The sequence below is a fragment of the Lonchura striata genome, chromosome 2 (genome assembly GCF_046129695.1).
Source record: "Lonchura striata isolate bLonStr1 chromosome 2, bLonStr1.mat, whole genome shotgun sequence".
NCBI classification, from domain to species: Eukaryota; Metazoa; Chordata; class Aves; order Passeriformes; family Estrildidae; genus Lonchura; species Lonchura striata.
Window position 1 is genome coordinate 76,192,901 of NC_134604.1, and position 16,037 is coordinate 76,208,937.

At 37.4% G+C, this 16,037-nt stretch overlaps 1 protein-coding gene across 1 annotated transcript in view; it reads left to right on the forward strand.

Moving 5' to 3' along the window:
- GPC6 (glypican 6) overlaps nt 1-16,037 on the forward strand; it is a 726,722-nt gene that overhangs the window by 639,399 nt on the left and 71,286 nt on the right. Inside the window, exons 5-6 of the mRNA XM_077781485.1 lie at nt 6,942-7,072; nt 14,674-14,817. Of these exons, the coding sequence (XP_077637611.1) occupies nt 6,942-7,072; nt 14,674-14,817 (275 nt within the window). The remainder of the gene's footprint in view (nt 1-6,941; nt 7,073-14,673; nt 14,818-16,037) is intronic.

A 16,037-nucleotide genomic window follows, 5' to 3' on the forward strand; every position in this document is an offset into this window, starting at 1 on the left:
TGATAATTTTCACCTCCAGAAAAATCTTACCCCACATCCAGCATTTTCTCATGCAAGGACTGACAAGTCATTTGCCTGCATAACTCCAGAGAGAACCTTAACTGATTATTGTCAACTGAATATGCAAATAAAAATATTAGGATTCCCTCTGCACAAGTGCAAGATGAATTTTAAGAAAAGTGCCTTCTCCAATGAAACAAAAGAAAACAAACAATTTTTTTTAATAGCAACCAAAACAAACCTAAAAAACCCACCAAAACCAAAACCATCAAAAAAATATATAGCAAGATGTAGAAAATTATAATGTTATTATTCCATAGTATGAAGTGTATGTGGAGCTTAATGATAGGCAGACAGGAATCTGTAAATGTCAGTTTAGCCTCATCAGGATAGAAGTATATAGAGTTCTAATATGAATAATAATTTGAAAAAAGGACCATGGACCCTAAGTAAAACAGCAGTTTTGGATCTTCGTCATGCCTCATTCTTTTACCTGAGAGGAGCTCTTATCATTTCCCTTAAATGTGAGGTAGAGGTTTACTTTTCTCTTCTTGAATTTTTTAGTAAATCATCATCTAGCAGTAAAAGTTTTGGCAGATTATTACAGGGATGTATTTCCACTGATATTATATTTATAAAAAGTCAATATGTTCCCATATTTCACTTTTCAATTTTTAGTTTTTAATTTGTTTCATTAGTTTACCATCTAGCGCTCTAAAGATTTTATGACCACGATTTATATTTAGTGTCATGATGGAAAACTCACTGAGTTTTACCTACACGACCTAGTAAATACAATCCAGACCCTTGCCTCCCCTTGCCCTTGGTCAGAAGGTTGAGAAGCAACCAAATGATCCCTGCCTTGCAGCCCAGCATAGCAATAGTTATATCCTATTCCAAAACAGTCCTTGCCATTCTCAAGGTCATAGTCAAGTGCAACAGGTTGCTCACTCTGTTTACAACTCTTTAATCTGCAATCCATGGTCTTGTCCATAGACAAATCCTTAGAAATTTCAGAAATAAAAACTTACCCTTACTTTTGTTCACCAGCATTCAGAACAAGCATTTTGCCCTTCTCCATAAAGAAGTGTAAGACCACATGCCTGGAAGAAAAATAGACAACTCTTAATAGGGAATTTAAAATAAGATCTTCCTCCTTTTTTTTTCCAAAAACAAAATATATCTTACAGTTTTGTGAAGGACATGCAATTTAGTATTTTAGCATTCTTTGTTTCCATGAAAAAACAACATTTATAGACTTCATCCATAGATTCTTTCTTGGATTTCCCTGGGGGAAGCTCAGCAATTGCTGGAATCTCACTGATAATTTTGAAGTAGAAGAGCAACAATGTGCATGAAAGGAAAAACTGATGTCACAGCCAAATTAACAGAGACCCTAAAAATGCCTTTCCTCATCAGCCTCCCGAATTTTCCCTATCAGACCCTCCTTGCATTTTATTGGTGAGAGAAAAAAGGTGAGAAAAAGGAGGCATTGATGGTTCTTGAGAGAACTTTGTATTTCAGCCTAGTATGGGCTGAGGGTGCTAACTTGTCAGGAGTCTCATACATCAGTGTCACTGTCCCTGCTCCTTTTAGTTCAATCTGGAATTCACTAGGAGGTTTTCTGAGAAACTGCCCTGAAAGATATATAACACAAACAGGAACACGTCCCTTTTGGTATCAAGATTATAGGAGTGGCTTGATGCATGTCCAAGGAAACAGTGGCAGATTCTTGTCTATTTGTATTGTTAGTCTATCCATTATTTTGCTTGTAGATGCCTAGGTCTCATAAAGTATTTCAGTATCTTGAAATTCACACCTGGTCTTCTGAATGTTTAAGTTATACAATAAATCACTTAGCATGATGACCAGTTTTCTCCTGTGTTTCTCATTAAAATGGCACCTATAAAACCTAAAAAAAAAACCTATAAAGCAAATAAAACATTTCAGCATCTCTTTCATAAATACTGCTTAAAATGAAACAAAGTCCCTCCAAAAGCCTGACAAATACCTGTAGTTTTTCTTGACATGAAAAACGGAATATAAAGCAGTTCAAGAGAACCGCTGTGCTCAGATGGCAGAGACATGTTGGGGGCCCTTGGATCACACCATAGGCCTTCAGCAGACTTTGGAGGAGTTACTGCATCAGGAAGGTCCCCACTCCTGTTTTCAGCATCCAGGAGAGGCTGAGAGCAGCAGCACTGATGGTGATCCTGGTGTGCCATATGCTCTGCACTTTCTCAGGGCCATTGGCAAGCCTGTGTCCTCCAGTGAGCAATTAGTCACATCTATTGTTTCCAAGTCCCTGATAAACCCACAGCACAAGAATGACTTACCTAAACCGAGTTCCTGATCCACTCATCCCAGCTGGCAGCTGGCAGCCACCTTTGTGCCGGACGCTATAGGATATGAAGAAAGAAAACATGCTGAACCTAAGATAGCAGATTTGGAAAACTACAAAAAAGAAAAAATAAAGAACATATTTGTAATTGAAAAATACAGTCCAAGTATATTAACATAAAAACCAGGTGAGTCAATGACCCAGTTTTCAGATTTTTTATAGCACAAACAATAATTAAGTTGCCAATATCTACTATTTTAAGAGATTGATTAAACCCACTCAGATTTACACTGAACTCAACTAGGCTTTTGTCCAGTTCAAGGGTCTTTTATTGAGAATTAGGATTTTAAGACTAAAGCATCTAGATTTTCTTTCTAGTTTCTCATGTAATAATTAATATTCACATTTTTAGAAGGAAAAAAAAAAAGGACTTGGGATAGCAGTGTTGTGTATGTTGATACACAATTTCACAATTAGAGATTTGAAGAGCTACAGTCTGGTGAGGACAATTACATTTTGACTGTCCTGTCATAAATCTCAGCTTATTACATTTCATCTGATTTTCATTGTATTCAACCTAACAGCTTCCATTTCAATCAATTGCACAGGTTAGCTGGTATGTATGTACTCATATGGAACTGTACAAGTGAACAATAAAGTTTATCACTGTAGTGAGAGTTAGGGTTGGCAAAAAAGAGGACCTGAGGAAATATTTTCCAAGAGCAATTCACCTTAAACACTGTACAGCATTTCTTCCTGAAAATCAATGTTTTGGATGAAAAATCCAGTCTTAATTTAAATCTGAGGCCTAACTCAAAAAAATTATAATATTAAGCTAGTTAAATACAGAAGTGAGTTTGTTCCCAAGGGGCCTGAACATTCACTAATAACATTCAATAATAAGACTACCTTGTTCTTCCAGGCTTCTCTCAGTCTGTGGCTGTTAGGTATCATCTGGATATGTTTGATTTAGTTAGGAACAGCATGATGGTTAGAAAAAGGTTAGAAGGAAGACCCCAGTCAGACAGAGGCTAAGAAAATAATTTTGGCATTCATAGAAGTGCCACTTGTTTATCCTCTTTTGCTAGACTGAGCTTGTAGTGCTCCTATCAGAAGGAGACAAGAATAACCCAGCAGCCTGGTCACTGCTAAGTCAGCCATGGCCCCACAGAGATGCTGGAACTGAAGTAAAAATGAGTCCTCAAATATTAATTTTCCATTTCTGCAAGAACTCATCCAAACTGTGCAATTGTCCAAGACTTCTAGTCTAAGTTGATCCCTAAAATCATCATTAACTGGAAGCACAGCTTCCATCAGCCTCAGAAATAATGCTGAAGGAGGAACCTGTTTTACTTCAGCCCTTCAAGCACCTCTTGCCACAGCATTTAATCCATTTCTCATACTCTTCCTCTTCCGTCTATAGGCTTCTACTTCAGCATTAGTCCTATCTCACATCCTAACCCCAAAATGAAAATACAAATATAAAGATGCATCTGTCATCAATAAACATGTGAATATTTCAAATTATATTTTTTCCTTAACCCCATGTTCTCCAGGCATATCCTTAAGATCCAATTAAATAAAAGATCACAATACTCTAGTGTCAAATGTCACTGTGGGCTCATAGCCTCTCACTGCTCCACAGACTTAAGTTATGAATAGCTGCCAGGAGCAGTCCAAATTCATTCCAAGCCAGAGAAGGACAGAGAAATTAAAGAATATGGCCAAGCAGGGAGTTACTGTTTGATTTTTCTCTCAGCTTTTGTTTTCTTTTATTTTCTTTTATTTTCTTCCTTTCCTTTATGTAGAGCAATAGCTGAAAATTATAGCCCATGTGATTGAAATATAAACTTGACTCTGACCTAACTTGAATTCCAGTACTTGAAAGCATCATCAGACCTATACCATACCATATCAAAGAAAGAAGCTCAACATAACAAAAAGCTCACCTTTGGCAGCCAGGAATTATCCACATTCCTCAGACTTTGGCCTCTTCCTTAACAATGACTAATAGATAGATAAAGATAGATTAGATATAGATCGATAGATATAGATAGATATAGATATAGATATAGATATAGATATAGATTATATAGATATTAGATATTGATATAATTATAGATTAGCTATAGCTATAGATAGATGTATATGTATATATAAAGACTAAGTCTATGAATAGGCTTAAGGTTCAGAAAATAGAAGCTGATTAGCTAAAGGGTATCTTTCTAAAGAGGAACAGATTTTTATTTTGCATCTCCTAGAGCTGTTCATTTTGGAGTTGAAGGCACTTTCCTTGAGGAAATGTTGTTCTTAAATTAAAACTGTGGTTCTTATTCAGTTAAAGTTGATGCACTTTGCTGCCACATAGCTGAGATTTTACTTCAGGGTTTAATTCAGAACTATTGCCCCATGCCACCAGAAGAAGCAGCAAGTAGACTGGAGCCACCACCCACTCTCACAAGAGACCTCCAGCAATAATGTATTTATGGAACTCTGCTTCAGCACAGTCCTTGAACACATACTTAACACTAGACTTTTCCAACCTTTTAGCTGCCAAATAAAGTAGACTCATATAAAGAGGTCCTTAACTTAAAATGTACTCCTACAAAAAAAACAAAAACAAAAACAAACAAAAAAAAAAAAAAAAAACACCAAAAAAAACCCCAAAAAAAAAACCACTAAATAAAGAGAACAAAAAAATCTACCTTTTTCACTGTTTTATGCAGTAACCCCAATCTTAACCCTATTCCTGAAGTAAACTACCAAAATCCATCCGCCATGACCTAAGCCCCAACAAGGCCTAATACTGGTCGTGTTATCTAGGATTTAAGCCGATCATATTGCTCACAAAGTACTAAGTCATAGATGTTTTATACAAGTCATTCTGAACATGAGGAAAAAAAAACTTCATAGGAGTCCATACTAACAAAATCTCTTTATAATTTTATTTTTTGCATGTGGAAAAACTACTAACTTATTGCTGTAATCTGTAAATGTGTGCATGTGTGTGCGTATGTATGTGTCTTTGTGTGAATGAAGACTGTTTTCTCTATCAGAGGTAGTCCCTATTTTCACCACTTCCCACTGGAAATGCTATAAACTACAGAATTTTAAAATAAGTTGCAGGCAAAATAACACCTCTGCTTGAAACCAATTTCCTATCATCTGTCCATTTCTCACAGTTAGCAACAAGTGCTATACACCTCACTCCAAATAAGTGGCATTACACTCTTTCCAGCCTAAAAGTACTGCAAAATATTAGATGTAAATTTGCAAAAGTGCTTTGGTGCTACATGCCAAGCAATTCCAGCTTCAGTGGGATTTCTAGGTATGCACTGACAGCGTATAAACAACATAATGCAGTCCTCGGGTGAGGCTGTGCATGGAGGTGTTTGTCTCAACTGCTACAGTGAGACACCAGCCCCTTTCTCCCATGTTCTTTTATGGGGAAGGAGAAGATGTCCATCTTGGAACAAACCTCTGTGACTTGCAGCCAAGTGTGAAGCAAACAAGCACTGCTATCAGATCTGTGGGGAGCTCCATGCCTTCTCCACACAGCTGCTGTGGGACTTTGCTAACTGCAGCAAAGCAGGCTGGGTCTGTTTTGGAAGGAAGTCTGCTTGGTACTTTCTGGAGCTTGAGTCTGATGTATAAAGGAGAGAGGACATGTTTATCATGTTAAAGTTACAACATCTGTCATCTGCTTAAAGCTAATTAGTTGCTGAAAACTTTAACATAGGAGACAAGGAGCCTGTTCCTATGCTGTTCAAAGGATATACTGTAAATCCCATTTATCACATGGCTATTGCCACATAAATTATGATAAATTTGTGTCTATGTGTAGACAAATATATCTGATTCATGGTAAAACCTTTTTTTATTGCCATGAATTTCTGTTCAGTTGCTTGTTTTTTACTTGTTAATGAACATCAAAATATTAAATTATTTTGCAGAGGGGCTCTAATGGAAGTTAAGCGAACTTTTTTGTTTTAATCCAAAACATACAAACAATATATGTCTCTACATACAACTTACAGCCGTGTTTTGAAAATGTAGCAAGGAAAACATGGTTTATACCTATATACTATGGCAGAAATCCAATATTCTTCTGCTGTTCATATTGCAAGAAAATGAGATCATTAAGGTCAGAAAGAACAGCTGCTTTAATTATAACACCCCGATAGATCATATCAAAATTTTCATCATCTCACACAAATTCTAAGAACATACACCAAGGATTCATTTCTATCATCCGGCTTTTTCTTGGGAAGGAGATTACATAAGTACACTCCAAAGCACTGGCTGCTTTGAGAAGCTGTGTATAATAATTTTACCCCAGTCTCTAAAATGCTATGGCAACTAAGATTAATCTAACTTCTTAAAGTATTTATTCCTCTTTGTGTGGTGGCAGCAGTAGGGGAAGATATTTTTGACAACTGGGAAGCTGCCCTGCAGGCTTCACAGTGCTGCTGCCACACATCTCCCCAGATTCCTGCTGAGGAATTCTCAGTATCCATACCTGCAGCTGGCAATGCTGGTCTGCCTGAGGAACCCAAAGGTATCCCTTCTTTAAGGGAATGGCTGCTTTGTGTTTTAACAGATGCTATGCTTCTGGTAGCGGAGAGATTAGAGGGACCATTCAACATTGAATCAGTCATGGATCCTATTGATGTCAAGATTTCTGAAGCCATCATGAACATGCAAGAGAACAGCATGCAGGTGTCAGCAAAGGTACTGTGTCAGTCGTGCCTTCTCTGTTGTTGAATGTCACAAGTGGGGGGAAGAATATCTCCAACATTTTTTCTGTCTAGACTTTAAGAAAGATTGTCCAGACCACCAGAAATTACTTTTGCTTGTCCACTCTGGCTTTGACTTTCTCATTAAACTAGTAAAACAAGCTTGAATTTTTCAAAAGGAAGTGGAAGGGAGAAAGTTATCATTTATTAAGCTTCAGAGTAATAACTATAAGCAATTTAAGGAAAAGATAGTGTTCTGAAAAGCAGTGGTAACTCTGTAAGCATTATCCTGCAGAGTATACTTGTTAACTTCCACTCGTGTCTCATCTGTGATTCTCCATATTAACTTCCAAACACATTTTGATTTATCTAGGTCAGACTGAGCACAATGTGTTTGAGGTGAATGCACAAAATGTTCCATTTGACCTCCTTTAATAGCCACTCTAGGGAAATACTACATTGGCCGGTCTCTGATTACCAGACCTCAGTTTGATAGAGTTTTGTCTGGATTCTGACACAAAGATAAACAGAGCTAATGATACTGGCTGCCTCCTTTCCATTTTTAATGTGTGTGTGTATACACAGGTCGCCACCACCTCCAAACCCCCTGTAAATAAGATACTTCAAATTCAGTAGCAGGTGTTATTGAGCCAATAGTCAACAATTAATGGCTTTGCCTTAATATTCATCAGTGCACTGTGGCCAAGCTATCTGCATTAGGAGCTTCTATCTCCCATTTAACTCCCAGTAGTCAGGTGCTGCCATACTGCCATCTAAGTCAGTGATTTTCCATTGCTTGGAAGGAAGCTGCTGTAGCTGGGAAGAAAAAGTGGGGACAAAAAGCAGGAGCCTGAGGTTTACATTCTTCCTGCCAGCCCAAAATTAGATGCTTTTTATGGCCCCAGTGCTGCAGGTTGCTAAGAGTTTCCTTCAATATGCCTTTTGCTTTCAACCTACATGACGTTCCTTGGATTTTAAAAGCAGTCTACATCCTGCAGGATGAGACTTTATTCTGGCACCAGTGATCAAGGTGTTTAACAGCCAAATTCTCTCAAATATTTTGGGAATTAAAGGTCAGCTTCAGCAAACTCAGCCCTTACCTCAAAAAAAACCAAAAAATATTTTCACTTAAAACTCACCCCAGGCCCAGGTGTATTTTGTTTTCCTTTTTACTTTTTTAGTTTTCACAGTTTTTCCATTAGCTGGAAAGCTGCATCCCCTGCCAGAGTCCAGTGATATTTTGGCATGAGCTGATCTCACTACTAGTTTGTAGCAGAGCAGACTGTTTCTCCCGTCCCTCACAAATATTTTATTTGCTGTAAAGATTAATAGCAATTCCATTTGCAATGCAAAAATTCTTCCTCTAAGAGAAGTCTTAGACAATATTTTTTTTAATCCTGTAGAGCAGAAATTATATCAGCAAAATCTATTTAATTATATTTTCATAGATAATAGAGCTGTCTATCCTTGAGGGACCTTTGTATATTCTCTGTAGATCATTATTGTCGTGAAATGTGATTTCCTTGATCTCCTAGGTTAAAGCCATCTTTTTCATGTAGCATGGAAATGCTTTACCCTTAAAAAAAGGCAAAGGCTTTGGGTATAATGCTGTCCTCTTCTATGTCAGGTCAGACTTGCAGAGATTATATACAAGCAGACTTTGAATCTGTCCTCTGTCATCTAATTTTTTCTCCTTATATATATTGACCACTTAGAGTTTCACTGGAAATGACAGACAACTCACCAGATGTAGTAGGGTGCATGGAATACAATTGCAGACCTAATGTGGGAGAAAAGCCACTCTCATCAATTAATCTGAGATGTCACTCAAGCAGGGAATTGAAATCATGATATTTTCTATTTTCTCATTCTTCAGACTGATGACTAGGAATAACAGCTATTTTTCCACAAGTCAGTCAGTGCCTTTTTACAGTGGAAAAATGACGATGCACTAGTAATGCTATGCCTGCAACACCCACATACATATAGGTTGCTTTTCACCACTGACATGCAGCATTTTCTATCTAAAAACCTGGCTGATATCTGAGAGAAGACTCTATGCTCTATTCAGTAGAATTTTTGGCTATGTTATATTATGTTGTTTTTTCTTTTCAAAGGAGTGGAAAAAAATGTAAACAAGACATTTCTTCCTCAAGGAGCTCTCACTTACTTCATTCTCTTTTAGGCAGAAGACCCAGAACTTTGGATTTCCCAAAATCCAACACTCCTGTTTCAAATAGTTATATAAAATTGCCCTATACCAAAAGTCCAAGGAAAAGCCAATTAATCAGTGCAGAAAGTCAAGGCTTATTGCTTGAGTTCACTCCTTGTCTTTCATTTCCTTAGAAGACACAAATCCTCTGTCTTCCTCTTTTGATAGCTGCACATCAATACTGAGACAGAAAATTATAGAGATACCACATGTACCTCTTCTATCTTTGTCCTGCTGACCAAGGACTTTCAGGCTAAGACACATTCTAGTATCTCTCACTGCATAAAATGAAGCATCTCTGTTCTGAGGCCATTAACTTTTCTTGTTTGTGTGATGATTACAGTAATTTCTTCTAGAACAGTTCACATTAAACATGTGCTAGTATTATGTTAAAATCCTCCAATTCATGCTGAGGCTGCAGTCTTTCTCTGTTTTCTTGGTATTTCTCAGCAGTTTATATTCAGCACTGTCCAGGAAGTGACCACAAATCTCTAGGTTTCTTGGCTGCTCACCTTGCACAACTGTCCCTTAATGACAGCCACACAAGGTCCTTATTCTGCCTCAGGGAAGGTCCCATTACTGACAGCTGTGACAACTGGAGATGCTTATCAAAAAAGAGCAATGGTATAGAAAGCCACACGCCAAGGCCCAAGGCCTGTCTGCTGGAAGGATCTATGTGCTCTGAATATGCCCCAAGTTTCCCTTCTCCAAGAAAAGACAAGGACTGCTGATCATCAAAACCAGTTTCCATAGATTCATCATCTAACACCTGCAGCCATTCTTACAGAGTACCTTCCACAAGCCACGTCACAGAGAGTGCAAAACAACCAGCCTGGGCTGCCTGAGATGCCTCCCAAGACATCAGTACCTTTTAAGAATACGCCTTGCAGCCTGGGTCTACCCAGACAAGAGTAAAGTTCCCTGAAGGTCACCTCTGGCAGAAGTCATGGTGCAGTAGATTTACCTTGGATTTCTGCTTGTAACAGCTGAGACAGGATATCCTCTTTATTGAAATCTCTTCATTATTCTCCAGTGACACCTTTTTGGTATTTGAACAATATAGTGCCAAATTCAGTGCTCAGAAATATGTTGATTATTTCTCGGGCAAAATGTTTACATTTTGTGCATTGTTTCCCAGGGTTCAGCTCATATCCCAGACTTTGTCATAGCATACATTTACCTTATTCTCATTCTCATTGTCCCTGAGGTAATTCAGGTTGTCATATTCAGAGTCATAACACATAAATACTCATTTAAATCTTGGCCAAAACAAGCATGTTTTGAGAGCCTTCACAATTTTCCCACAAGGATGTCAGTACAACACCTTTGGTTCCTGCTTCAAGTCAAAAAGTAAATGCTACATCTGCTCCATTTTAAAAACATGAATGTTTACTATTTGATATCAGCAGAGATTGCTCATTCACAGGTGGAGGAAAACTCAAAAAAACCCAGCACAAAATATGTTAAAGCATCCATATTTTTTTTTTTTAATGGAGAAATTTCCTAATCTGATTGCATCAGCATAATCATGTCTTCATTGCTGCTTAAAACACAACATATTGAACTACTTTCTGCGACGGTCTGGTCCTGGACAAGTATGTTAGACTGCTGGAAGAGTCATTTGGCTGCCATGACCAGATTTTTCCACTTTCATATAATCTATCCCAGAACTGAGTTTCCTTTTAGTAAGTCTTAAATCTGCTTTTATCTGAGTTGATGGATGTGCCATTTTAACCTATAAATATATGTTCCTTCTCAGCAATTACTTCAGCTAAATGGATGAATGAGCTCCATGACATAGCAGACTACCTATGCATTATTTATAAGAAAGATATCTTCACAGAACTACATCCAAGGTTCTTCTTAAAATAGTCCACAAATTTCATACTAAGAAAACCTCTTCATTTATCGGTGTTCTTTCCAGAGCTCTGTGCAGGAAAAATATAATGGTATTTCAGGTAAAAAAATCAATGCTATTCTATCTGAAGGGTCAATGGAGCAGAATCATATAGAGACACTCAACTGGAAACACTGAGCACTAGCACACAGCTAAATAACAGTATGACCCAAGGCTTCGCAGAGAACAAACTACGTCTTCCACAAAAATTCAAAACTTCAAATTCTCCTGGGAAAGGGGCTCTTTTTTATACAGTATCTACATCCTAGTCCTGAAGTAGATACTTCCATTTAGTCATCTCAAGAGATTTAATTCTTCACTGGCTCTGTTGACTTATTCTCATGGTTTGGTTCATATCCCTGACCACAGAGATTTGGTCCATTTGAGCTTTAACAGCAGTTCAGAAGGGAATGGTTTTATGTTATAAAATCTTAACAGATATCTCAGATATCCCAGAATATCCCAAATGACTGTAGGTGCTGATGAGAGAGAAACAGAAGGAAGATTTTGATCTCCCCTGTCTTAGATGTATAGCTTAAATGTAGACGCATATACAACAACAACTAAATTCAGCTTTCTTAATTTCAAATGGAATCTATTCTCTAAATTCAGATGAAATGGACTGCACCAAGTATATATAAAATACAATTTTTTAGAGGGTGGGTTTATACTACCAATTTACAGCATGTGTAATGAAATACCTAAATATTTTTCCAGAAATTGTTCAATACCTCTGAGTAACATCATAAAGAAAGTATTTCATGTGCTTCTTCTTAGGAAACATTTGTTAATATCAGTTATCTTCTTTACATTTTGTATTCTGTCAATACCAGGATGCAAATTTAAAAGTGTCTCTTTTGCACTCAAAATTCAGTTACTGAATATTGTATCCTTACTGCATTTCCATTAGGTCATTTAAAAAGCAAGTTATTTCTTTTTCTGTGGTATAAATATTACTGTCTAGTTTCCATCTCTGTTATTGTCTGACTGTATGTAAATGTGTTTGTATAAAACCACTTGCTGCAACTATTTGTATGAAGATAAATGCCACAAAGTCTCTGTTGGGTTTCTTTCAGTGCATCATAAGAAAGATGTAATATAAATTATGTAGACTTGCAGTTGCACCACATGGTCATACAAGTAGCTTAACAATCACACACTGGGACTTTTAAGGAGACGTTCTCTCACTTTCTCCTGAGAATCTAGTTGTATGTTTTGGATAATTGTCTCTTGCTTCGTAGGCAAATACCCAGTAGCTTAATTGAGTAAATGAGATTTTATAGATATCTAAATAAGCAATTATGTTTTCAGTGCATAACTTATCTCAAATCAGAAGAATTAAGTAAACTTTTGTAAGTACAATTCATGCACTTAACATATAGATTTCACCCTTCAAATTGTACAGTATCCTACACAATCATGTACAAATTTTGAATATCAATCTTAGTTAAATTTTCTTCTTCTTAGTTAAATTTTAAGAAGAGGAAAAATAAGATTCTTTCCTGATGAAAGCTTTAGAGCTTTACAAGCTAAAATAATTTTTCTTGGTTGATTAATTTATTGTCTAATAGTCCTCAGGACTAGGGAAGCTTGAAACTCGTAGATATTCTCAAACCAGACCAGACAATATTCCACTCATAAATTAAAAATCCCAATGGCCATACAACAGCTGACTTGCTGGACTTCGAGCTAAAACAGACCTGATGATTGGACATATATTTAGTATTAATCAGCCTCTTTCGGCAAAGTTTGAATCATTTGGGGCCTCTAAATTAACATCAGGAAACCTGAGAGCCAATTTAATGTACCCTGAAAGGAGAAGAAGTTGCACCATGGATTTGGGTCACTCTTCCAGAGGTTGCAGTCTTTCAGGCACAGCCTGCTGCAGTGTGGGTGCCTTCACAGGGTCACGAGCCCTACCAGCAAACCTGCTCCAGTGTGGGCTCCTCTCTCCACAGGTCTGCCTGCCATGGGATCCCAGCCTCCTCCCAGGCACCCACCTGCTCTGGTGTGGGTGTTTCCATGGGCTGAGAGTGGCTCTCTGTATCCCCAGGGATCTCCATGGGCTGCAGGGACACAGCTGCCTCACCATGGGCTGCAGGGAATCTCAGCTCTGGCACCTGCAGCACCTCCTGCCCCTCCTTCTGCTCTGACCTCGGTGTCTGCAGAGTTGTTCCTTTCACATGTTCTCACTCTGCTCTTCTCTGGCCACAATTACATCTGCACAATAGCTTTTTTTTCCTTCTTAACTATGTTATCACAGGGGTATCATTGTCATTTCTGATCAGCCCATCCTTGGCCAGCAGAGTCTGTCCTGGAGCTGGCTGGCATTGGCTGTGCTGGACACAGGGGAAGCTGCTGGCAGCTTCTCACAGAAACCACCCCTGTATTCCCCTCACTACCAAAACCTGGCCACAGAAACCAACATAGCCACACAACAAGGAGTAATTTGGTCCTACAATCAAAACAAGCATTTACATAGTTTTCACCCCCACAAAGCTCATTCAAACAGTCTGTGTATGGCATTAGGGTTTTGTATAATATATCTTACAAGAAATTCTGATATTCAATTATTTTTCTTTTGAATGGAGGAAAAATATTGAAACAATCAAAATACAATGGTCACAAAACCAGAAGGGTGATTCTAAAAATGAAAAAGTTTTTGTGAAGGCAAAAACTAGGATTCTACTTCATGACAGTACTTGAAAATTTTAACTCAGTGGATTTTCTACCTCTTTTTGGATGTGCAGCTTGTGCAAAAATGCCTCTGGGAAATATTCTTGATATCCAGTAGTCAAAAGTGTCCTCTGTGTCCTTTAGTACCTACCAGATACACAACACTGAAACTTTTTTCCAAATGGAAGTATATGAAGAATTTAATAACTGTGAACATTATTTTCTATACCCACAAAACAACACAACAGCAGAAAATAATTATCACTGTTGCCCACTCAGTCTGCCTCAGCCTTCTTCTAGGGAGAGATTGGTAGGGAATAAGAAAGTTATCCAGTTACAAGACTATTTCATCACAGACCTTTTCTCTAAGACTACAAATAAGATTGCAAAATACAAAGATCTGTAGGTAGGGATTATAGATGACCTGTGATTCTGGGTAAATAGTGCATTTTAATAAAACTGAAAACAGCTATCAACTATTTCTGGCCACAAAGGACATCCTTTTGTGCATTCTTCTTCCTGGAAAAACAGCAATTAAGATGCCTTCAGATGTTAATTTGTCATAATAATCACCTATTTAAATTAAGGGGGATTTAAGGTTCCTATATGTTTCTATGCCTTCACCAAGTGATTAATAATGCTAAATTATTAACCTGAGTTTTAATGTAGGCCAAGCACTCAATCTATTAGTATAAAAATGTCAATCAAACCTTGTTTCAAATATACAAAAGAAAGAATAAAGAGGTTAAAAAATGGCCTTTTTTCATGTTTTTCATATAACCGACATATAACGAAGAATGTCCTTTTTCAGGTTTTCCAAGGATGTGGCCAACCTAAACCAGCACCTGCCCTGAGATCTTCCCGTTCTGTCCCTGAAAACTTCAATACCCGGTTTAGGCCATATAACCCAGAGGAGCGACCTACAACTGCTGCCGGCACAAGTTTGGATAGGCTGGTAAGGCAAAATATATTCCATTTTCAGATTAGTATAAAAGGCTTGGCTATATGCTAGAGGGTGGTCATCTCCTCACTTAATAATTTTATGATCACTCTTTATAGTTTCTTTGCCAGCTGTTTCAGCATTCAGTGAAGCTTTTTTTCTCCACAGGAAATGGTATAGAATTTCATTGTAAGAGAGCAGTATGGCTCAGTTTTTATGTGTTAGACTTGTTAGAAGAGGTTAAACTCTTTTCTAGAGGCCAGAAACCACATAAGCCTTTGCAGGCACTTTGTAGTATAAATTATGTATCAAAAGTGGTCTACAACAATATTTTATATTTTTTATTTTATTAAAAAGTTATGTATGAAGGCCATTTTTATCACTTAGTTATTTAACTTACACCCTTGCAAAGGCATCTGTATTTGCTCCACTTTTTTACTTAATTATAAAATTACCACTGCTTTATTTCCATCCATCTCAACAATTTACTTTAATCAGCTAAAACTTCAGCAATCATTAATCTTGTTTGGCTTATTCAATCATTTTGGAAAAACAATACTTTAACATAAGATTATTTGCTTTATTACCAATCATCAGATTCACATTTCAGACTTCAATGTTTCTGCTATTTATACATCTATAGATTTACAGAGAGATAATTACTAAAACTTCTCATACCATACCAGCAATCATCTGTAGGTAAAACCAGTGAGCAAAACTGAAGAGCTTCTGATTTTAAAAAAGCCATATCACATGCCCTCAGCTAATTGCTGCACACTTGCAGAGCACTGGTCTGTCCTGCCAAAGAGAGTACCCAAATATTCCAATGCAGATGAGGACCCAAGTATCTTCTTGATGCCATCATTCATCAAATTCATGTGATGGTCACAGTAGTTTTTCACAGTGCCAAGTCTTTCCAATCACTTCCATCTATGTACTCTACATGCTCTACTCTGTCATTTTTCATGGCAACTCAATAGGAAAATAACAATGCATTTCTAGTGAAGACATAGGATTACCCTACAGCAAAAAGCAACATTTTTTAGTTCTCTGTACTTCTGGAAATATTGTAGCCGCCTGGTTATCCTAAAAGGAAAAGCAGAGAAGATGCTTACCTCCATTTTAGATCCAACCACAGCAGAATCATAGTGCAGTGCAACATCTCAGGCTAAAAATCTGACTAGCAATACTCAATCTATATAAGATGGGATCTTAATTTTACCCTTTCACTTTAG